The sequence below is a fragment of the Falco naumanni genome, chromosome 8 (assembly GCF_017639655.2).
Source record: "Falco naumanni isolate bFalNau1 chromosome 8, bFalNau1.pat, whole genome shotgun sequence".
NCBI lineage: Eukaryota > Metazoa > Chordata > Aves > Falconiformes > Falconidae > Falco > Falco naumanni.
The window spans coordinates 12,458,080-12,478,994 of NC_054061.1; the positions used below are offsets into that span (position 1 = coordinate 12,458,080).

Here is a 20,915-nt window from a genome sequence, read left to right on the forward strand (position 1 = left end):
TTGCCATCGTGGGGAATTTTTGTGACCAGCAGAGCTGGCTAATCATCAGCTCCATGGTGAGTCAGGTGCTTGCCCCCTCCCACGGCACAGCTTGACCCCTCAGTGCCACCAGCCTGGCTGGAGCTGGGGGACACCCCCTCTCCCAGGGCTCCCCAGCCTGTCTCATGGGGCCACAGTGCTTCCTGCCACCTTCACTTTCAGGGTCTTGATGGTCCCACTGGCCTTGGCCACAGCCCCCCCTGCTCTGTGTCCCGCTGGGCATTCTCCTGTGGGGCCTTTGGAGACCACAGGGCTTGTGCCACCTCTCGCTCTGTCCTTGTCTCACTGGAGAAATGCTGCGGCGAGGAGCTGCCTGCCTCTGCTGATGGGACGTTTCAGTTCCCAGTGTCCTTTTGTACCCAGCTCAGCACGCGCTGGCTGCTGTCTGTTGGTCCTGCCTTTGGTTTTGGGGCAGATAACAAGGAATTTCTTAGAAACCACCACCAGGGTTCAGGACCAGGCCCGTGCCCTGCCTGGCTGATGCCATCGAGCAGTGCCAGCGCCGCTGCCTGCAGCAGCACCCATCGGTGACTGAGGCGAGGCTGGCAGCAGCCGCGGGCACGCGCGCGTTTGGGGGTGCTGCTCCCCGCATCAGTGGGCAGTGTTTGCTGGGCTGGCTGCTGGCAGGGTTGGCATGGGGTGCTGCTGTTTGTCTCAAGGGGTGCAGGATAAAGCTGTGACACATCTCTTGTTATGGGAGACACTGTTATCGGCATGCTGTGCGTGCCTCAGTGTGCTGCTGCTGCTGCTGCTGCCCGGGCAGCCCTCTGCCTGGTGACCGTATCCTGAGGACATGGCAGCAGCAGCAGCGGCCAGCATGGCATGGCGCTTGGCAGCAGCCACAGTCGGCAGGTGCTGTTTCCATTAGGCGGTGTTGAGAGAGGAGCGTCCCTCTTCGGGAACTGCCTGTTCCCCACTGCATCTACCTGCCGCCCCCTCTCCTTTCACCATTGCTTCTGCCTTTCTGCCCTTGCCTGGTGCTTGCTGGTGCCGTCCCAGCAGCGGCTGTGCCAGGGGGTGATGGCAGTGGGGGGGTGTGCTGGGTTCTGTGCAGGGCAGCTGGGGCTGCGGGGTCTCCGCGGCTTCGCTGTGGCACTAGTGGGTCCTGCAGCTCTGGGCTGGCCCATCCCAGAGCTCAGGCAGAAATCAGGTGGACTCTGTAATTTGGAGCCCAAATAAATGGCTGCCAAGTATAGTATGAACATGCAGCAACGTAACCTGTGATATACTTTGCTGTTGTCCTTCTTCCTAAACCGACACACCTTTGTTTGAAGTGTTCCTGCAAAGCGTTGTTTATTCAGGGCATTATTACCAGTATCTCAGGCTCCTTTCTTCTGCCCTGTGACTCAGGGATAGTTTAGTGCAATTTCTTCCATCTTTCTTCCATATCAAAGATATCCTGGCAAGTTTGTGTTTATTGTTTGCAGTTAATGTTTAATATTTCCTATTACTGGCATCTCATGATTGATCTTAATTACACCCTTCTAATGTAAGACAAAAGTCAGCGAGCGAGACCGTGTTCGTGCTCGAGCTGTAGCTCAGAGCCTGGCACCAAGGTCCTCTTGTCCCGCTGGTGCCGCCGGGCTGGGTGCCCGGTGCTGCCTGAGCCCCCTCCCCTCGCCCACCCCACACTGCCTGGGCTGTGTCGGGACGGCGGCTGCTCCATGCGTGTCGGCGCGGGGTGTCCGGCGTGGGGCTCCCACATGCTGTGGCAATGTGGCCAAGCAGCGGTGGGTTTTGAGCAGCTGGAGTGGAAGAAAGGATCAACCTGCTATTTATTTTGTCCAGGCTTTAAATGCTAGGGCTGATCTTACCTCTTGCTGGCTAGGCTGAATTGTTAAAACGGATCAGTAGAAATTAAAAAAAAAATTAAAAATCAACAGAGTGCAGAGGGCAAAATGCCCTGCTCCTAGCAGGACAGCAAAAATGTTGCATGACTCTGTGCAGACTTGGGAGCCTGGAAGATTTGTGTGCTCCTTTTCCCCCAAAATTGGGAGGTAGATGAGGGAGCAGCAGCGGGATGCTGCAGACCCCTGCCTCTCCTCTCCTCGTGCCTCTCCACTGTGTCACAGTGGTGGGCTTGCAGGCAGGGTCCCTCTGCTGTGTCTGCCTCCCAAGGAGGGACCACTCACCCTCTGCTTTGGGGCTTTCAGGCTATAAATATCAGGGGGTGGCAAGGGGTGGCCAGGCCATGGCACAACCCGACACCACCTCTCCTTCATTCACAGTGACATTTTGTCAAATGCCAGCGGGGAGGGGGGTTGCTTATCTGCTGGCACATGCTACTGTGACCTTCACAGCTCTGGCCAGGTGCCTCCTTGCTGTATTTACACTTATTTATAGCTCTCTCCTCCATCCCCACCTCTGCCCTCCTCTCCGTTACTGGAAGGTTGCTGCCTGCCCCATGGGGGTCCCTCTGGGCTGGGAGGGCTCGGAGGGAGCTGGTGCATCCTTGGGGATGATAAGGGGCTGGCAGCACCTTGCTTCACCTCCCAGGGTGCTGGTGGCCTGACCACATGGGGACTGCAGGGTGGGAGCCACCAGGACGGCAGGGTGTGGATGGGGGCTGGGTTTGGCCCCCGTGTGGGTCACAGTGGCTGCATGCCCCCGTTGCCTCCCCGCACCAGTGCTGGGGCAGCTGGGGAGAGTGCTGGGGGTCTGCAAGCACCCATCCCTGGTGCCTGCAGACCCAAGCATCCCACCTGCCCGAAGCAGCTAGTGTGGCAGGCAGCCGTGCCCACCATGCACCAGCCAGGCTGCTGCTGCCCACCTGGGGAGGAGTTCATTCCGGTGAAACTGCCGCGCGGTGCCCGTCTCCCTGCAGGGCTGTAATCCCTGTTTCAAGCAGTCTGCGATTACGGATTTCCCTGATAAGCCCGGGCGGCTCTCTCCAAAACCCCTGCCCAAGGATTTTCTTTCTTTTTTAGAGACAAGCCTGGGGTGAGGGTGAGGAGGGGGAAACTTCCCAGCCGGCTGCAAACATGGGCACCAGGAACCGGCGCTGCCCGTGCCACCGAGGGAGGGCTGGCAGGAGCTGGCACTCTGTGTTCTCAGCATTTCTCACCTTCTGCTGGTTTGGGTCCCAGCCTAAACGCTACCGGCTAATTTGGGGCTCTGTCTCCAGCGCGTGTGGATGTATATTTATCCCTTAGTGCTTTGGGTAGGCGCTCAGCTGTGGGGAGGGAGGAGGCTCCATGCGGGGCTGAGTCACTGCTTTGGCTCCTCGCGGAGGAGATGGGCTGCCTGTTTCTGGCTGGATCCCTCGGCCCCTCCGAGGAGCCGCAGCTTTCCTTCCTTTTTTCTGTACAGCAAAGTGGCATGTGAGTGACAGGGCAATTGCAAAGCATCCTGGGGCCGTGTATGCAGGCGGCAATGCAAATCTGGCCTCTCAGGCTTAAACAGGATTAAGTTCCCGCGAAGGTGCTGTGCACGTCCAGCAGCGCTTTCGCACCGGCAGACTTCAGAAGCTGAAATTTTGCAGCCTCACTAAGCATGAGCACAATGTGTGTGCCATCGCCCGGTGCGCTTGGAGCCTCGCTGCGGAATACTTGGCCGCAACTTCAAGGAGCCGGACCCAGGGGTTCTGCAGATAAGGGAAATTTCTACCGGTGTTGTTGTCAGGGCTGTGACAGAGGAGAGGACCTGCAGGTCTCTTCGTCATGGTCACTGGCATGTCCCCAGCCCCTCTGAGCCAGCTAAGCCCTGCAGGCAACTGCCAGCTGAGCTCTCTTGCTTGCCGTGGTTTAGGTTGCTACTGCCTGGCAGCGGGGCTGCGGTTCGGGGCTGCGGTTCCCCCAAGAACCGGCGTCTGGCAGCGGCATCGCCCCTTTGCTTCTTTCCCAGGCTTGCCACAGGGAAGGCAAAACCCCAGAGCATCAGCACTTGCCTGCAGGCTGCGGAGCTCTGGGTGGCAGGTGCCTGTTTTCAGGCTGGCAGGCAGGAGGGCAGTGCTGCCTGCTCCCCAGGCAAGCTGGCTGCACACACTTGCAGCCAAGGTCTGCTTTTGGTGGGCTCACCAGGTACGGCTGCCCCCAGGAGCCAGCAGCCTGGCCCCAGCTAGCCTCTCCAGCCCTGCTGGCCAGGGGGGTTATTCTGAGGAGCCTAAGTTGACGCTGAAAAGCGGAAAACATTTCCTGTCTCGCTAATCCAATGTTTGAGTTAGAGTTGGGCTTGGAGAGGAACTTCATGTCTCTGCAGAGATAAGACCTCATATGCTCCTGCACCGGAGTTCATGCTGCTCCAAAGGGAAATGTCCCACCTGCTGTCCCCATGATGTCGGGAGCCAGCACTGAGCTGTGCTCAGCAGGACACCCTTGGATGTGGCTCCAGCTGGTGGCTGCCCTCACGCTGCTGCAGGTCCAGCCCAGGACATGTGCCAGAGCTGCTGAGGACACTAGAGACAGCTGCCCACATCAGCCACCTGTATCAGCCACCCTCACAGATGATGGAGCTCACCCCCATGCCAGCTCCTTGTCCTGCTCTGCCTTGCCACTGCCCCAGCAAGGGCAAAGGCTGGGGGCTCTGCAGGGGGACGGGGGGTCGGAGCAGCAGGTGCCCTGGTGGGTGCAGTCCCCAGAGCACTGGGAGCTCTTCCATTTGCAGCCCTGGCAGACAAAGGGATGCTGACCAAGGAGCCACCAGAAGCTCTCAGACTGATCTGCTTGCATGGGGTTCCCAGGAGAAGGCACCGTGCAAGCTGGGGGGGAGATGGCCCCTCCTCACCCACAGGGCTGAGGGACAGGGCCTGCTGGTCCTTCTCTGGAAACACTGAGGTGCAGTTAAGGCTCTGTGGGACGGGAGAGTTGGTGAGGTGATCTCTATACGTCCTTGACTCCCACTTTGGAGACTGTCCGTTGCGCTTTCTCGATGTTGCCGGCTCCGCCGTGGCAGCCACGGGTGCGGGGCTGCAGCGGAGCAGTGCAGCCGCAGCGGGCACAGAGCCCCCTGCGCTCCGGGCTGTCCCCGGGCACACACGGCACTGCCGGAGCCAGCCAGCCTCCGCAGGGGCACGAAATGAGCGCAAACCCTCGGTGCGAGGGTCCCTGCCAACCTCCTGGGGCAACCCCTGCTCCCACGACTGAAGTTAATAAACCCTCGCAGCGGGGAAGGGCTGTCCGTGCTCAGCAGTTAATGAACAAAAACGTTAATTCTCTGTCTTCCCAGCCCAGCAAAGCCTCTGCAGAGGCGAAGCTCCTTGCAACATGCAAGCCAGTATCAGCTGCCTCTTTGTCCTGTAATTGCGATTGCGTTTCTGCTGGGGCTGAGGTCAGAGTTGGTTCATGCTTTAAAGAAAGCCGAGGAGAACGTCTCAGAACAGAGGCTGTTCCCTCCAACACCCTCCACCTTTTAGCTTTGGCTTTCAGGTGCAGCTGCCCACACGGTGTTGCTGTGGGGTGCTCCTGCTGCTGGAGGGGATGCCCAGTCTTGGGACTCTGCTCCCCAAAAGGATGTAGGTGTGTGGCATGAGGGCGCCCGCATAGCTGCCTGGGCATCTGTCTCTTCCTTGGAGCAGGGATTCATCAGACACGTCGCAGTGAGCTGCCGGCAGCTTTCTGGTCGCAGCCACACTGCAGCGCGCACGGGCCAGGTGTCTGGGCTGGAGGATGCCTCCGAATTTTTGAGCATGTCTCCATGGGTGTTTGCTGGCTGCACACCAAGAACCCATGGCTGATCTTCCTACAAACTCCCGAGTAAAATTAGAACAAAAGTTCACTCCTCTCCCAAGGCAGCAGGAAATGCAAAGGGTGGGAAAAGGGAAAGTCAGAGCAGATGAGGTCCAGTGCCCGCAGGCAGCCTCCCCATCACTGCTGCCACCCCCTACTCGGGTGGGGGGCTCGGTCCCCCCCACCCCTGCGGCCAGCCCAGAGGGGCTGTGCTCTCAGCACTCAGTGCGGGGGTAGCAGTGCTCAGAGTGACGGGTTCCCTCTAGAGACTCAAGCCCTTGGTGGCTGGGCCAGTTAAATGACACTTGTAGCCGAGGGGGCTGGCTGGAGCCGTGGCTTTGCACTGGGATGTCCTGCTGGGTGCCCGTGGGGGCGGCTGCGCTTAGCAAAGGCTCTCCCCACTTTTTGCAAGGAGGAGAGGGAATGAGAGAGCTGAGTTCTTGGGCACTCCTGACCTGTGCTAGCTGGGAACCTGGGAGCATCCACTGCCAACCACTGCCTCGGGATGGCTGCACACAGCGTGACAGTGCCAGGGCACTGCTGCCTCCAGGGTGCCCAGAGAGGGCAGCTCAGCAGCGTTAGATTGCAGGAGTTTATTTTTACACAGCCCTGTTGCCAGTGGGGACATGTCACATCTGTGGAGTTGATCAAAAGACATCCCAAGCACTGGTGTCAGCTGCTCCTTGTGATCTCAGCACCAGGATCTTTTCCCTTGTGGCATATCAAAAGGAGCAGGAGAATTTGACTGCTTTGCTATTTTTAATTGAACGCACACACGCACACACAGACACATATATATATGTATGTACGGCTTTTCTAAAAATAAAAGCCTTTGCCTGTGTTCCCATGGGAAGATTTGGGGAGAAGGGGGAGCCAAAGTTGTTGCAAGACTTTTTCTAGAGCAGGCGCAAGAGCAGTGGCAGGAAAGCAGGGACAAGCCAGAGCAGGTAAGGGACACATCTGAAAGGCCAAGGGACATCTGATCCCAGAGCAGTGCAGGATGCCCCAAGCAAAGGGGACGGGAGAGCTAGGGGAAAGGTAACATCTGAGTCTCCCAGAGCTGGCAGTGGTGATGGCAGGGACCCTTGACCTGCTACATGTGCTCTGACAACCCAGAGAGCCAAGGTTTTTGCAGGGCAGGTGTGAAGAGCCCCAGCCCTGGGGGGCCCACGAGGAGTACCCGGATCCCAGAGCCGCTCAGGGGTTTGCTTAGATTTTTTCTGTACCCGATATACTTGGTGGCACCACACTCGTGGATGTCTTCCTGATACGCCTCCCTCCAGCAGCAGGATGGAGGGAGGACGCTGGGGAGAGCATCACCCTGGGGCTGGGGCGGTGTCAGCAGCTCCCTGCAGCCCCCAGCCCCGCTGTGGCCATGGGCATGGCTGGGCTGGCAGTCTGTGGCTCTGGCTCACTGTTGGGCTTTGAAGCTGCTCTCCCCTCCCCTTGCTGCATCCTTGAAACTGCTTACCCTTTCCTCCACGACCCCTGGGATGAGACAGGGTGGAAAGCAGGTGAGAAATATGAAATGGGAGTGGGTTTGTGCACAGGAGTGTCCTTTGGTGTGGCACAGGGTGTCCTAGACCTGGTGGGGAGCATGACACACAGGCTCCTCAGCAACCAATAATCCCAGATTATCCCAATTACCAAAAAAGAGAAGAGAACGAGAGACACGCTTTTTTCCATTCCTGCAGATCAGTTTGAAATCCCCTTTCCTTCCTGTTGATTGTTGAAGGAGATCCTCCCAGGGCACTTCAGGAGGGGAGGCCCCCGCATTCTCCTGCCCCTGCAGCCACTCTCACATGCTCAGATGTTTGCCTGCTCCAAAATCCATTTGCTCTGTAAATAAACTTGCTTCCCTCATCGCCAGAAAACTCCCCCCGGGCAGCCAATACCAGGAGGAGTCACACCAGACCTTTCCCCTCTGCATTTGAACCTGGACATCGCAGGGCAAAGCCGAGCCTGCCCGCTGGGGTGGGTGCAGGCAGCTGAGTGGCAGCGCAGGCAGGGCTGTGCCGCAGGTCCCAGAACCTTTCTGTGGTTAAATGAAGATTTCTAGCTTGGTTCCTAGAGCTCGCGTCGATCCGTGTGTGCCCGGACATAGATTCGTTTCCATGCTGGTTTTCTCATCCTGCACATGCAATGCAGGGACCAGGGTCCACATTGCTTCGGCAGTGCTTTGGGACATGCAGGACGTGCAGCTTCCCCAGAGGGACTGTCCCTGTGTGGTTCAGTGCCATGCGGCAGGGATAGAGATGGAGTACTGAGCAGCCACGGGTACCGAGCAGCCATGCTGACCAGAGCCTGGCTCCGTGCGTTGCTGTCTCATGTGTGCCCAAGTCTCTTGCCTTGCTCTGTTATTGCTGATCTCCAGGGCAGGTGGATAAACCTGGATGGCATCCTTGGGGCACCAAAGGCAGGAATGGCTTCAGTTTCCCCTAAGAGCACCAGCAGGTGCTTTGCCACAGTCCAGGTGACTGTGCTGTGCCCTGACCTTCTGTTCACCAGAGAAGAGGCTCTTCCAGTGCAAATGCTGCTGTTCTGACACCTGCCACAGCATGGGATGTGAGAGGGCTGGTTTGGTGGCAGTTGTGGGGCAGCTGTCAATAACCAGCAGTGCCAGGCGGTGCAAACCCATTGCCGAGATGCCCAGTGCATCTCCACACTCTGCACTGCTGCATTATTGCTCCTGGAGCCCCTTGCCAAAGCTTATTTGAAAGAGGATCTGAAATGGGCTCGAGCAGAGGTGGCTCAATGTGGGGAGACGGGCTGTTTCCACAGGTGGTTGCTGCTGCCTGCCCCTCTGGCGTGGTGGGTGGCTCACCCGCTTGCTCTTCTCTCCCCAGTACGAGGTGTCTGGCGAGGAGCACCTCTACTCTGACTTCCCTGAGATTGATTTGTCTCAGCTGGATGCCAGCGACTTCGACTCAGCCGGCTGCTTCAGCGAGCTGCAGTGGTGCGGGGAGCACTCGGAGACTGACTCCAGCCAGTACAGCACCGATGACTCCGAGCTCTTCCAGGTACCCCCATCCCCCCAGCACAGGGGGCCTGGGGCTGGAGGTAGGGGGAGGGGGAAAAAGAGAGAGGAACGAGGGGGCACACACAACTATTAATAGCTCCTCCCCAGCTGATTAGTGCTCCATTAATTTGCACACCGGTTTTAAATGGGGCAAGTGGAGTAAGGCTAATCAGGTGGTAGAAAAAGGCTGCTGGCTCAGCTTTCCTGTGATGCCTTAGTAAAAAGGAATTACAGCTGGTGTGCAGCACATCCCATTCAGTTCCTGGGATGGCGGGGTGTGCCAGGGTGGCAATGTGAAGGTTTCAGGTCAGTCATGCGGGGTGGGAATGTTTGCTTCCCAGCAGGTGAAAGCAGCCCCCCTCTCCTGTCTTGCTGGCTTTGGCATCATCCCTGTGTTTGGGGCTGGGGTCCCCCGGCAGAGAGTGGCTGACTTCTCTCCTCACCTTTGTGCTGGGATGGAGCCATTGCTGTACCAGCACCTGGGACCACACGGTGCAAAGCAGTGCTGGGGCAGAGGATGTTCCCAGGTACAGGCAGGGCTGGTCCTTGTCCCTTGGCACTGTTTTTGCCTTTCCTTGCAGAAAAGCTGAGCATCTCATGGAGCTGTGGTACCAGGGCAGGGCTGTGAGCACAGTGCAGGCAGGTTGGAGGCAGGGAGCTGTGGAGACTGCCTGGGGACTCAGCACAGAGCAGGTTGGGTAGCCCTCTCACCTTTCTCAAAGCTCATGCTATGCCCTGGATGTGTCCTGTCCTCAGGGGCTGGGCTCTTGGTGCCCTCCTGAGCAGCACCTAGGCACTTACCCCCTTGGACAAGGAGACTGTGATCCACTGTTCTCTGCTAGTCACCAGCTCCAGGTTACATTTTAGGAGGGAGAAGGATTTGTATTTAAACAAGGGCAAAAAAAATAAAAAAGCCCCAATATTTCTAACCTGGCCATGATAACAACCCTCTGGGTTTGATGCTGTGCTGATGCTGTGCTTGAAAATGGTCCAGTCCAGCTGAGGGACCTTCATCACGAGATGCATATTTTCCGCTGAACTTCCTGGGGAAAAGATAAACAGTAAAGAAATGCAAAAGACGGGCCCATTAGGAGCAGTGGAGTATGATGAAATGTATCCCACTGAACTTGTATGCACAGCGGTCTCGTGCCAGTAACAGGAGGAAAAGAAATGGAGCCAAAAATGGAGCATCCTGCTGCCTTTCCCTGGAGCCTGCTCTAGTAACTGCGAGCAAGGTTAGGGCATGGAACAAAAGATATTTAATTTTCAAACAAGATGAGAGAAACACGGGAGGCTGTGTGCAGTCAACAGTCCTCCTTGAGAGCCTGAATTTACCCCTGTGCCAATTTTATAGCTGGTGGTAGCCTGCTTCTTGTTGTATATGGTTTATGTTCAGAATATGATGGAGGAGGACTAAAAAGAAGGAACTCCTGGCTCACTTCAGCCATTCCTCAGCTTCTGCATCCTCTTCTGTGCTTTTGCACTGTATTTCCAGACTGGAGGGGGACTAGTGGGAGGCTGTGGGCTACTGGGAGGGCTGGAAGTGCATCAGCTGAGGTGAAGCCCAGATGGAAAGACAGACCCAAGGGGGCAGGGTGGGTGGTAGGCAGGGAAGAGGCAGGAGCAGCCCGTGGCCTTGGCTGGCCTTGCACAGCCCCAGCCACTCACCGTCTCCCTTCAGCATCCCCAGATCATGCTGTCTGCCCAAAAAAATGGATCAGGGAGCTGTAACGCAAGGCACATTTTGTTCTGCCGATAGGGTCCCTCGCAGAGCGCTGGGTGCAGCCACCTTTAACTGTGAGGACTGAGAGCCCCTGTCAAGCTGGGGGTGCCCGTGTTTGGGGGACTTCAGCGAAAACAAACCCCATACTGTTTGTTGCAAGCTGTGTCATCTGGCCAGCAGCGCAGCCTGGGCTGAGCTTCCCCTGGTGCTCTCCCAGGGGTCCGTGCCCTCTTGTCCACTGGGCAGCTCTGGGCTGAGCTTGTGGCTGTGCCCCCGCTGGCCTCCTAAGCCTGGTGGAGGGCAGGGGGCTCCCCCTCCCCGGGCTCCTGTCCTGGCTGGCTGCTGCTCCAAGCCCCGCTCAGCAGTGCTGTGGTAGCCAGCGCTGGGGGGACTTACAGCCCGGAGTCAGGAGGATTTGGATAAGGAGCCTTTTAATCACAGATCCTTTATCTGCTGCAGTTTGCCTCATGATGGGCTGAAGGTGACTACTGGGAGAGAAGATGCTCTGATTCATTGTTTTCCCACTGGGGGGGCAGGGGGACAGACTGATGCTGCTTTTCCAGTTGGGTCTCTCTTCTCCTGATCCCATCCTAGCGCTGTGCTGGGGAGAAGCTCTCCCAGGTCCCCTGCAGGGTCACGGGGAAGTGTGGGTGCTGGTGTGGCACCGCCGGCTCCTCTTCCCCCCTGGCCAGCATCCCCTGGTCCCTCTGCCCAGCCTAACTCCCCCTCTCTTCTTTGCACGTTCCTTTCAGATAATAGACAGCGAGAATGAAGCGCTGCTGGCAGCCCTCACCGAGACATTGGATGATATACAGGGAGATGACATGGGCCTGGCTGCCTTCCGAACTATGGAAGAGGGGGACACGCTCAACCATGTCTGCACCTCGCCTGCCCCCTCCCCCAAACCCACCGCCCCGGTCACGGGGGGGCCGCCCCCGGCCCCCGAGTTTGATGAGCTGTCTCTAGTAAGAACCCACTTCCTACTGTTTAAGGTGGATTTGGATGAGCCCCTGATAAGCCGGCTGCATGGGTATGATAGGAAGCAAAGGTCTGAATTTTTTCATTCTAGGCTTAAAACTCTCTTTAACCGTCAATACCAAAGCATATACTTGTATTGTATACGTATACATGTTCTGCATCATTGCTGTCACCTCCATCACCATCCTCACGGGAACAAGTTGTGTGTATACAAATATATATATGAAGTGGGTGGGGGTGGGTGTCAAAGGGGTGGGGGCTGCTTTGGCAAGACCCACAACTGCTTTTAATCGGATGTGTGGATGTGGGGCAGCCAGGGGTCTCCCTAGTGCATCCCAGCCCCGTGCCCATGGGCAACGGTGGCTGCTCCCGCCTGGCTCTGCCTCGGTGCCAAGCTCCCCACTGCTCTCGCCAGAGGGACAGAGGGGGCTTGGTGGGAGTGTCAGACAGCCCATGCCCTTGGCTTTCAGCGGGAGGGTTTGACCCTCCCATGCCTTCCACCACACCCCCTCAGGGGCTGCGTGGCCTCCAGTCCCTGCAGGCTGGGTGGCTGGAGCATCCCTCTTGGTTCCCTCCGATATGGGGGCTTCAGCCCCCCTCCCGCTGCTGGCCAGGTCTAACTGGCAGCATTTGCTGCAAACCACTGCCGTCCCCGGGAGGTCCCCTGGGACAGGGTACCCAGCCCGCTCCCTCCTGGGGCTCACGGTCCCTGCCAGGGACCCCCAGCTTGGCCCTGGGGTCTCCCCAAAAGCTGGGGCTGTGGCGGGGAGGAGTGACATCCAGTGGTGAGAGCGTGCATTTCCACTGCCCACACCCTGCGCAGGGGGGTATATATCACACACAATATGTATGTGTATATATAGGATGTATACGTTGCAGGGGTGGGGGGGAAAAGGTGCTGGTTGCTTCCACCAACAGGAGCTGCACGCCTAAAGCTGTGGGTGCCCCGGTTGACGTTTCCCAGCAGACCCTGACCTGGGCACCCCCGATTTCTATCGCCCCTTAAAACCCCTATGCCTGCCGTGAGGCTCCGTGCCCACCGGCCAGGGTGGGACCCCCCCCAGTCTGTCTCCTCTGTGCAGTCCCCCAGCGCCTACGCAGTCGTCTTGCTGTTGAGCTGTTGTCGCTTCGGTTGTTAGTGCAACATGGGTAGAATATGAAATAATGTTGTTGCTGGGTGTGGGGTTTGGTTTTTGCCCTCCCCCTAACCAAAAATGGTTTTGAGTAGAAGAAAAATGGTATGCTGGCCTTGCCATTGGAAGTGGTGGCACTGTGGGTACCCCAGGGGAAACCTCACCCCCACCACTTGTGGGCTTGGCCGAGTGTGTTGGGGAAGATCCTCAACAGGGCCCACAGGGGTTTGCATCTGCTGCAAAAAGCCTTGAAAGCTCATTAATGTGTCGAGGCCCTCTTTGGATGTTTTGGCTAAATACGTCTTGCGCAGCAACCCCAGCGAGTTGTCCAAACCCGTCACTCGTGCCGATTTCAAGTCTCTGTCACCTAAGGGAAGAGCCGATGGAGTGAGAGGTTTGGATGCCACAACAGCTCCTGTGTGTCTGACAGGAGTGGGGGTGCCCCTAGGAAGTAAATTCCCTCAGCTTGTTCCCACTGTTCTGACCTTCTTGGGGGTCCCTGGGAATATGGTGTGGAGACAGCCCTGACCCCTGCGGGGCTGTGTGCGGCCGGGCGCCTCCCCCCACAGTCTCTGGGAGGTGGGAAACACCTCCCTGCCTTTTTATTTTTCCTCCCCCATTTTTGGGTCGGGAGGTCAGCGATGATGTGCTCGGTGCAGATGTGACCTGAGGGGCTGCGGCCCCGCTGGTGCTTTCCCTTGCCCTCACTGCGATGCCGACTCCTTTTCTTGCTGCTTCTCTTTGCAGCTGAAGAAGTTGCTCCTGTCTCCGTCACACGTGCCTCTGAGCTGCGAGGCTCAGCGGGATGGGAGTGCCCGGCGCCCGGGGACCCCCAAGTCCCGACTCGCACGGCCCTGCACAAAGGTACTTCCTTGGCGGGCAGAGCTCGAGCCCACCCAGCACCCAGCTCCCGGGAGCCGTCCCAACAGCCGTCACCAAAGGGAGCATCATCGGGGAGCGTGGGCGGCCTCAGAGCTGGGCTGGGGGCAGGTGGGGACCGTCACCCCTGGCAGAGCAGCGCATGGTGTTCCCGTCCCTGGCTGTGCCAGGGCTGCAGTCCGGGCTCAGCAAAACCTTCGGACTTCATGCTGGGCTGAGAAATGTCTCGATGTCATTTGGAGCCAGTGGAGTCGGGTGTCTCCCAGCTTCCATGAGTGCTGGTTTGTGAAAGCCCCACGTGTTCCCTGGCCGCCCCCTCCCCGCTGACTCGCAGCCCAAGTGGGAGCCGACCCCAACACTTAAGCTAATCTCCTGAAACCCAGCAGAAGTTGCCATCAAAGATTTTTCTACTTTGCTAATAGTAATTGTGCGGTGCATTAGGTCTGGCAGGTTAGATTGCCTGGGAAGAGCAGCAAGTCTCTCCTGGGGAGAAGGAACATCATTGCATGGCGGCTGCTGGAGCAGCAATGCTCGGGGTGGTTGGGCTGCCAGCCCCACATGCCCAGTGGAAACCCCCTGGGGTGTGGGGCTGACCCCCAGTCAGGTCAGGATGCTGGTGGGCTGGAACTAAGGGGTTCAGGGATATGGGGTGACTCTGTCAGCCCAGGAGGCTTCTCCCCCCGTGCCTGCTACTTATGTCAAGTCGTGGCTGTGGGGCTTGGGGCTGACTTTCTCCTCTCTCTTCTCCGAAGGTGGAGGGTCCCCGGGACAGGAGGGCGAGTGTCCCACAGGCACAGAGCCGCAGCTGCACCGAGCTGCACCGGCACCTCACCTCCACCCCACCTTGCCCCCAGACCAAAGCCTCCCAGACATCTGAGGAGTGCCCCAGCAGCAGCCACCACCCATCCCCAGGTGACTGCACCCATCATGAGGATGACAGTGACTCCAGCGAGGACTCACTGAGCTCTGCCGACTTGGTGACCCCCCCTTCCTCAGCGGAGGATGGCTCCGGCAGACAGTTCTCCTGTGAGGGGGAGATGCACTCGGTGGTGGAGCTCATCCGCTACATGCACACCTACTGTCTGCCGCCACGGAAGCTGCCTGCCCGCGATGCCGCTGACACCAAGCCCCAGCCCTGCAGCAGCCCCTTCAAGAGAGTCAAACCGGACTGCCCCACACAGCCAGCCCCCCCTGCCAGCGCCCAGAGCCGGCCGGGCTGCACCTGGCAGGTGGCTGGGGGCTGCAAGAAGCCTGGAGCATCCTTCTCCATCCTTAAGGAGCTGCTGGCACGGGACCTGCTGTGTGACGTGAGCAAGCCATACCGCCTGGGCAAGCCTGTGTACGCTGCCCTGGCCCGGCCGCCCGGCTACTGCTCCCCTGTGCCACTGGCCCGGGATGGGGAGGATGCCAGCGGGACCTGCACATCCAGAGCCAAAATGGCACCAGAGAAGAGTGAGCTGCAGCAGAGTCCCGGGGCTGAGGCAGAGGCACCGCAGGAGCCAGGTGGCTTCGAGGACGATGCTAGCAAGCATGTGGGTGCACTGGGCACAGCTGCGGGGAAGGTGGCCCGCAAACAGGAGAGCACCGTTTATGCTGTTCGCCGGTCCAAGAGACTCAACCCCGAGCTTGGGCACTGGCTCTCCTTCCTTGATGAGCCCCCCCCAGAGCCCTCTGTCCCCCGGGAGGCAGGGGACAGCCCCCAGGATGCCCTGGCCTGCAGAGAGCCCACACCATGCCCAGCACCAGAAGGCTTTTCTGCTGAGGAGCCTGCGGCCGAGGTGGAGGTGGGGGGCGCAGCGCCACTGGCAGAGCCTCAGCCCCTCTCCCTGGGCTCCCCAGGGGATGGTGAGGTGGGCGACGGGGCTGAGAGCCGGCGCTGTGCCCTCCTGGAGCAAGCAGGTGAGAGGGGCTGGGGGCTGTCACTCCATTCACCCCTCGCCGGTGTGCCCACGCTGCCTGTGCCGCTGCCTGTGCCGTCCCTGCCATGGGCGAGCGCTGCTGGCCGGGCGCCTGGCACTCAGTGAAGCTGTGAGCAGCCCAAGCACAGCCAAGCCCTGACCCATGTGCTGGCTGGCTGAGGGGTCCCATGCATGGGGAGTTGGGGGCCTGTTCTGGTTTTGGGGTGTGGTTTCAATCCACGGGGGCCTTCTGCCTCAGTTTCCCTATCTTTACAACAAGGTGAAGGAGCTGGTGTAGCACTAGCCCAGCAGGGACTGGGCTGCCCCATCCCTCCAGCCCCCTCTTCCCTGAGGGCTCACCCTTGCACACCGGGGTGCAGCTGGTGCCCCGAAGTCGCAGCTGTCCACAAGCGCTTTGTGAGCACCAACCGCTCAACCACGGCGGGGTTGGCCCTCCTGCAGACGCTGCCACCGCGCAGGCAGGCAAAGCCCGCGGTCCCCAGCCCCCTGCCAGGCCAGGGCAGGGCAGGCAGAGGGGCCCTGGCTCCCACCGTGAACGCTGCGGGTGCTGGATGGAGCACAGCTCTGCTGGTAACCCTGCTTCTCTCCCTGCCTTTCAGAAACACCCAGGTGTCTCACGCTGTCCTTGGCACAAACGTAAGTGCGCGCGGGGCTAAATGAACCACGCTGGGGCTGGAAAGCCACCTGGGCTTGTCTGGCTGGGCTTGCATCTGCAGTGAGCAAGCCAAGCTGCTTTTGCAGAGCAGACCGAGCCGTGCAGCTGGGTGCAGGGCTGCGGGGAGCCCCAGCCATCACTCGGGTGCAAGGAGCTCAGGGGGCCCCGGGCCGAGGGCAGGGCATTCCTGTGTGCCAGGGGAAACGTGCCGCAGAGCTCTGGCTGGGACAGGGAGGGCACGCTGCTCGCCCTGCTGCCCCTCGCACCCCTCCGTGGGTTACTCCGTCTGGCTCTGACCATGGTGGGAGGGCTCACTCGTAGACAGTATTTTCTCAGCTTCCTTTCAGTTTTTGGGACCTACAAAATTTCCCTCTCCTTATTTTCTGCTCTTCAGTGACCCAGCCTTCGGGAAGAGAAACTTTGAGCCAATGCTGACTGTGGAGCTGTGTGGGACAGCAGGTAGGACAGGATTTTCATTTTTGATTTTGCAAAACTCCTCCCTGCGAGAGGGCAGATCTACCCTAAATTTAGCCTGGAGTCACCAGCTCCAGCCCAGCCCAGCCAAAGGGGCACGTTCATCCCCTGGTCCGGGACCCCTCTTCACACTGCAAATGCCGGAGACTTCCCGTGCACTGTCTCTGCATCCCAGCACTGCAAGCAGCTGCTCAGGGGTCCCCTGCCTGAGCCAGGAGGGAAGGGGGTGTCCTCTGGTCTTCTGGTCCCTGCTGGGATCAGGCATCCTCCTTTTTCCCCAAGTGCTGCTGGATGGATGAGGCTGTGGGGGCTGAGCAGCCTCCTCCCTCGCAATACCTGGTGCAGCCCAGGCGCTGGGGTGGGACGGGGCAGGATGGCGGGGGCAGAGCTGACTGCTGCCATTTGTTTGGGGGGGGGGCTTCAGGTCTCACGCCGCCCACCACTCCGCCATATAAGCCCGCTGAGGAGGACCTGTACAAGCCAGATATCCCCCAGGAGGCAGGGAAGGAGGACGGGATGGCCCCCAGCCCTGGAGGTACAGGGGACACGGCAGCCTCCCAGAAAGCCCCCAGGAAGCACCCTGAGAGGACAGAGCTCTTCGCCCACCTGAGCCGAGCCGCCGGGCGCCCTGCGCTCCCCGAGCAGCCGGGCATACTCAAGCGGCCCTTCTCCCGCTCCTTCGGGGACCACGACTACTGCCAGGTGCTGAAGCCCGAGGCCACCCTGCAGAGGAAGGTGCTCAAGTCATGGGAGCCCTTGGGCCAGGTGGAGACAGAGCACAAGAGGAGGGTCCCGGCTGCCCACTACCAGGGGCTGGAACTCGGTGGCAAGGAGGCGGGCGGTGAGATGCTGTGGAAGGACAGTGCCAAGCAGCTGAGAGACCAGGAGATCAGAGCCAGCTTAACAAAGCACTTTGGCTTTCTGGACAGTGCTCTTGATGATGAGGACATGGTCTTCTGCAAGACCCCTGAGTACGACACTGTCTTTGAAGACAGCTGCAGCGAGAGCGGCTCCCCCCTGGAAGAGGAGGAGGAGGAGGAAGAGGAGGAGGAGGAGGAGCATGGCGACACCAAGCTGTGCCTGCGGAGAAACCCCCTTTCCAGAACCAGTTTGCATTACTGTTCCCGAAGCAGGTCCAGCTCAGGGTCTTCGTGCTGCAGGTCCCGATCACCTGCAAGCAGACGCACCTTCAGGTACAGGGGGGCTGTGGGGAGGGCACTTGGGACTGTTCTTGCCCCTGTGTTTTTGCCCCGGTGCGTGGCAGCCTCAGCTCTCTCTGCTTTGCTGGCACAAGTAATAAAGATGCTGCCTAATAAAATATAATCTATAGAAATAATTGGTAGTACATCAGCAGCTGCTGCAAATGTCAGCCATGGCCAGAGAAAGCAGCACCGGCGGCAAAGCAGCCAGGGGTTTCTGTGGTGCTGGGAGTGGTGGGGCATGGGCAGGGGCTGGCGCTGTGCCTGGGAAGGGGCAAGCACCAGCTGGGAACCCTGTCCAGCACCTATCGGAGAGGACTTCCCAGTGTTTCCAGAACCCCATCTGTCTTCTGCTGCCAGTGCTCTGGAGTGCCCGCCCGCTGCTGCAGATGCTGTGTGCCTCAGCTTCTCTTTGACGCTTGAAGCTTTCCTCACCGGATCCCCCCCACCCCCCAGGGCTGACCTCCTCTCCCTCCCTTCCCAGGTGTGAGAACGGTGAGCAGTGTCAGGGCAGGAGCGGGCAGCGGGGCCAGCTGGAGAAGAGACGGGAAAAGGCCATCGTAAGTGAGCAGGGACCTTGCTCTGGGAGAAAGCAGTCCCCAGCCCTCTGTCCATCTCCTGCTCCAGAAAAGCAGCGGTGGAACCCATTAGCCCTGGCTTCAGCATCCCTTGATGTGAGGCCAGTGCTAAACAAGGACATGGGGGGTGGAGGGGGGAGAGAGAAGAACTCGATGTGAAGTGGAAGCTGCTGGCAATTGGCAATACACGGAGTCCTTGGCAGGAAATGCCCAGAGCATCCTACACGGGTGCTTCAGTGCAGTTGGCATTGGCAGTTAGCGGGGTGAGCCGGGGAATCCCTGAAGCCGCTCAGCCGATGCAGATGCAGTCCCTGCAGAGGCAGCCTCATGCACCAGGAACCTGTGGGTGGCAGCTGGGGTGGGGTGGGCACGCAGGGAAATAACATGCTCCTCCGTACTGTTGTGCGCGCGCACTCACACATGCCCCTGTGGTATTTTTCACCTGCAATGTAATTGAATTTTGCTCCTAGCAATTCTTGGGAATATTCCCCAACATCTTCACCAGGAGAAGCTGAAAAAGCTGCAAGAATGCAGGAGAAATTTAAAAGAGAAGGGGGTGGTGGCTGCTTCAGCCTGGATATGGCTGTCCCCAGCAGCAGTGGTGTCCTGGGGGTGACACCCGTGAGCTAGCTGGAGCAGAGACAGCCAGACCCTGGGGATGTCAGGCTGTGCCTGCCGTGGCATGGCCCTGCTGCAGCCTGATTCCTGGCGCTGCCTTGCCGGGGCTCCTCCATGACCCCACATTTCCAGCGCCCGCCAGCAGCGTGCAGGTGTGGGGTCCCGGAGCCTGAAACCTTTCACTTGCTTTGCCAGGGAGAAGGCCGGGTGGTGTATATCAGAAACCTCTCGAGCAGCATGAGCTCCAGTGAACTAAAGAAACGCTTTGAAGTGTTTGGAGAAATTGTGGAGTGTCAGGTCCTGTCCAGGACTAACAGGTGAGTGGGGAGCAAGCTGTGGTCCAGGGCTTCGGCAGCTGCAGACGGTCCCTCTCCCCAGGCATCACCAGCACTGCCAGGTGATGCAGGGTCACCCCTGCACACAGCTGTGCATGTGCAAGTGATGCAGTGGTGCTGGTGGGGTGAAGTGCTCTGTGCCGTGCCAGCCCCCTCAGTCATCCAAGCCCCTACGATCTTGGCTCTTTGGGTGAGGAGATGCGAGTCCAGGGACATGGGGAGGGCCGGGGGGATGGAGAGCCAGAGGGATTCAGGGCCAGTGGGATGAAGGGACAACAGGATGGGGGGCCAGGGGCACAGTGCTGGGCAGAGCCATGTCAGAGGGGATGCGGGGCCCATCACATCTTGAATTTTTCTCTGGTTGCTCAGGGGGGATAAATATGGCTTCATCACCTACCGGTATTCAGAGCATGCCGCCTTATCTCTGAAGAACGGCACCTCGCTAAGGAAGAGGAACGAGCCTTCGTTCCAGCTCAGCTCTGGTGGCCTCGGGCACTTCTTCTGGACCAGATACACTGACTTGGGTAAGAAAGCAGGAGCTGCTTTTTCTGACACATCTCGTTTATCAGCACAGAGCTGTAACAGCACATTGCACTGGTGAACCCTAGTCACGCAAGGATCATAAGCTCTTTAGAGCTTGCAGGAAAAGCCCACTGGCTCTCCTGTGGCTCATGTAGCTGCTCTTCGCTCAGTCAGATGGCTTAGGAAACTGGGACGAGAGGAGAAAAGCAGCTGGTGTGAGGACCCGGAGTGTGTTGGCTGCAAAAAGTACCATCACATCCCAGGGCTGCTCGCTCTCACCTGACCACAGCCTGCTGCATTTCTGCCCAGCACTGGACGCGTTCCAGCAGAGAAGTCCCTTCCCAGTCGTTAGAGACAGCAGTCAGCAATATCTCATTAGCTCAAGAGGTGATGTGGGTGGTTTGCTGCTCCACAGGATGGATTCACCATGCTGCACATGCACTTTTGAGCCAAAATGAAGGCACTGAAATGTGCTGTGGTCGCATTAACTCTTTCTGTGCTGTATGGGCTTCTGCAAGACCTTCTGCCTCACTTGGCGACCACGTTAGCCAGGGTCTCGCTGGGCCCCATCCCTCCACAGGGACAGGCTGCAGCCTGAGCTGAGGGGCCGGAGCAAAACCCTGTGCTAGTCCTGCAAAAGAACTGTGATCCAGGCTTTGCTAACCCCTTGTTGCTGTGATCTGCAGGTGTTTCACAAACCCTGCACATTTATTTCTGTACCCTCTGCAGGGGGTGAATTGGTACCAGTGTCCCACTTCATGCACGAGAGACTGAGGGCCTGAAAATAAAGCCCTAAGTCTTGACTTATCTCTAGATGTCCAGTCTGACACAAGTACTGTCTCATCTTTTAGCACCTTAGAATCTCTCATCTGCTCAGAGCAGCAATCCCTCTGACTTTGGTTATGGGTGCAAATGGCCATTCATCTAAATAAATCCCAGGGCCTCTCATTTTGGGCACGAAGAAGATAGAAAACAGATAGCACCCTGCGATGAAGATGTTGGCACATGGCTGAGCAGCGCTGTGAGAGGGGGGGGCAAAGCTGCCCCCCTGCATAGCGGCACCCCCCTCAGTGCTCCTCGCCTGCAGATTGCAGCAAGGCCAGCAGTCACCCCCTTGCTGCACAGCCATGCTCGTTCCTAGAATCCCGCATGCCCTGGAACAGGATAAGATGGGGAGCCCA

General features: G+C 58.7%; 1 protein-coding gene across 3 annotated transcripts in view; it reads left to right on the forward strand.

Annotated features, from left to right (window-relative positions):
- The window catches only part of PPARGC1B (PPARG coactivator 1 beta), a 58,925-nt gene that overhangs the window by 28,540 nt on the left and 9,470 nt on the right, over positions 1-20,915 (forward strand). For 2 of the 3 annotated variants that reach the window (XR_005829444.1, XM_040604688.1), the window contains exons 2-11: positions 8,549-8,722; positions 11,197-11,409; positions 13,303-13,419; positions 14,187-15,333; positions 15,953-15,989; positions 16,403-16,467; positions 16,907-17,675; positions 18,166-18,241; positions 19,073-19,194; positions 19,582-19,736. Coding sequence is in view for 2 of the 3 variants with exons in the window: in XM_040604688.1 (XP_040460622.1) it covers positions 8,549-8,722; positions 11,197-11,409; positions 13,303-13,419; positions 14,187-15,333; positions 15,953-15,989; positions 16,403-16,467; positions 16,907-17,675; positions 18,166-18,241; positions 19,073-19,194; positions 19,582-19,736 (2,875 nt within the window). In the remaining variant the exon portion in view is untranslated. Of the gene's footprint in view, positions 1-8,548; positions 8,723-9,302; positions 9,415-11,196; positions 11,410-13,302; positions 13,420-14,186; positions 15,334-15,952; positions 15,990-16,402; positions 16,468-16,906; positions 17,676-18,165; positions 18,242-19,072; positions 19,195-19,581; positions 19,737-20,915 lie in introns of those variants that run through there. The other variant, XM_040604689.1, reaches the window with a different exon arrangement.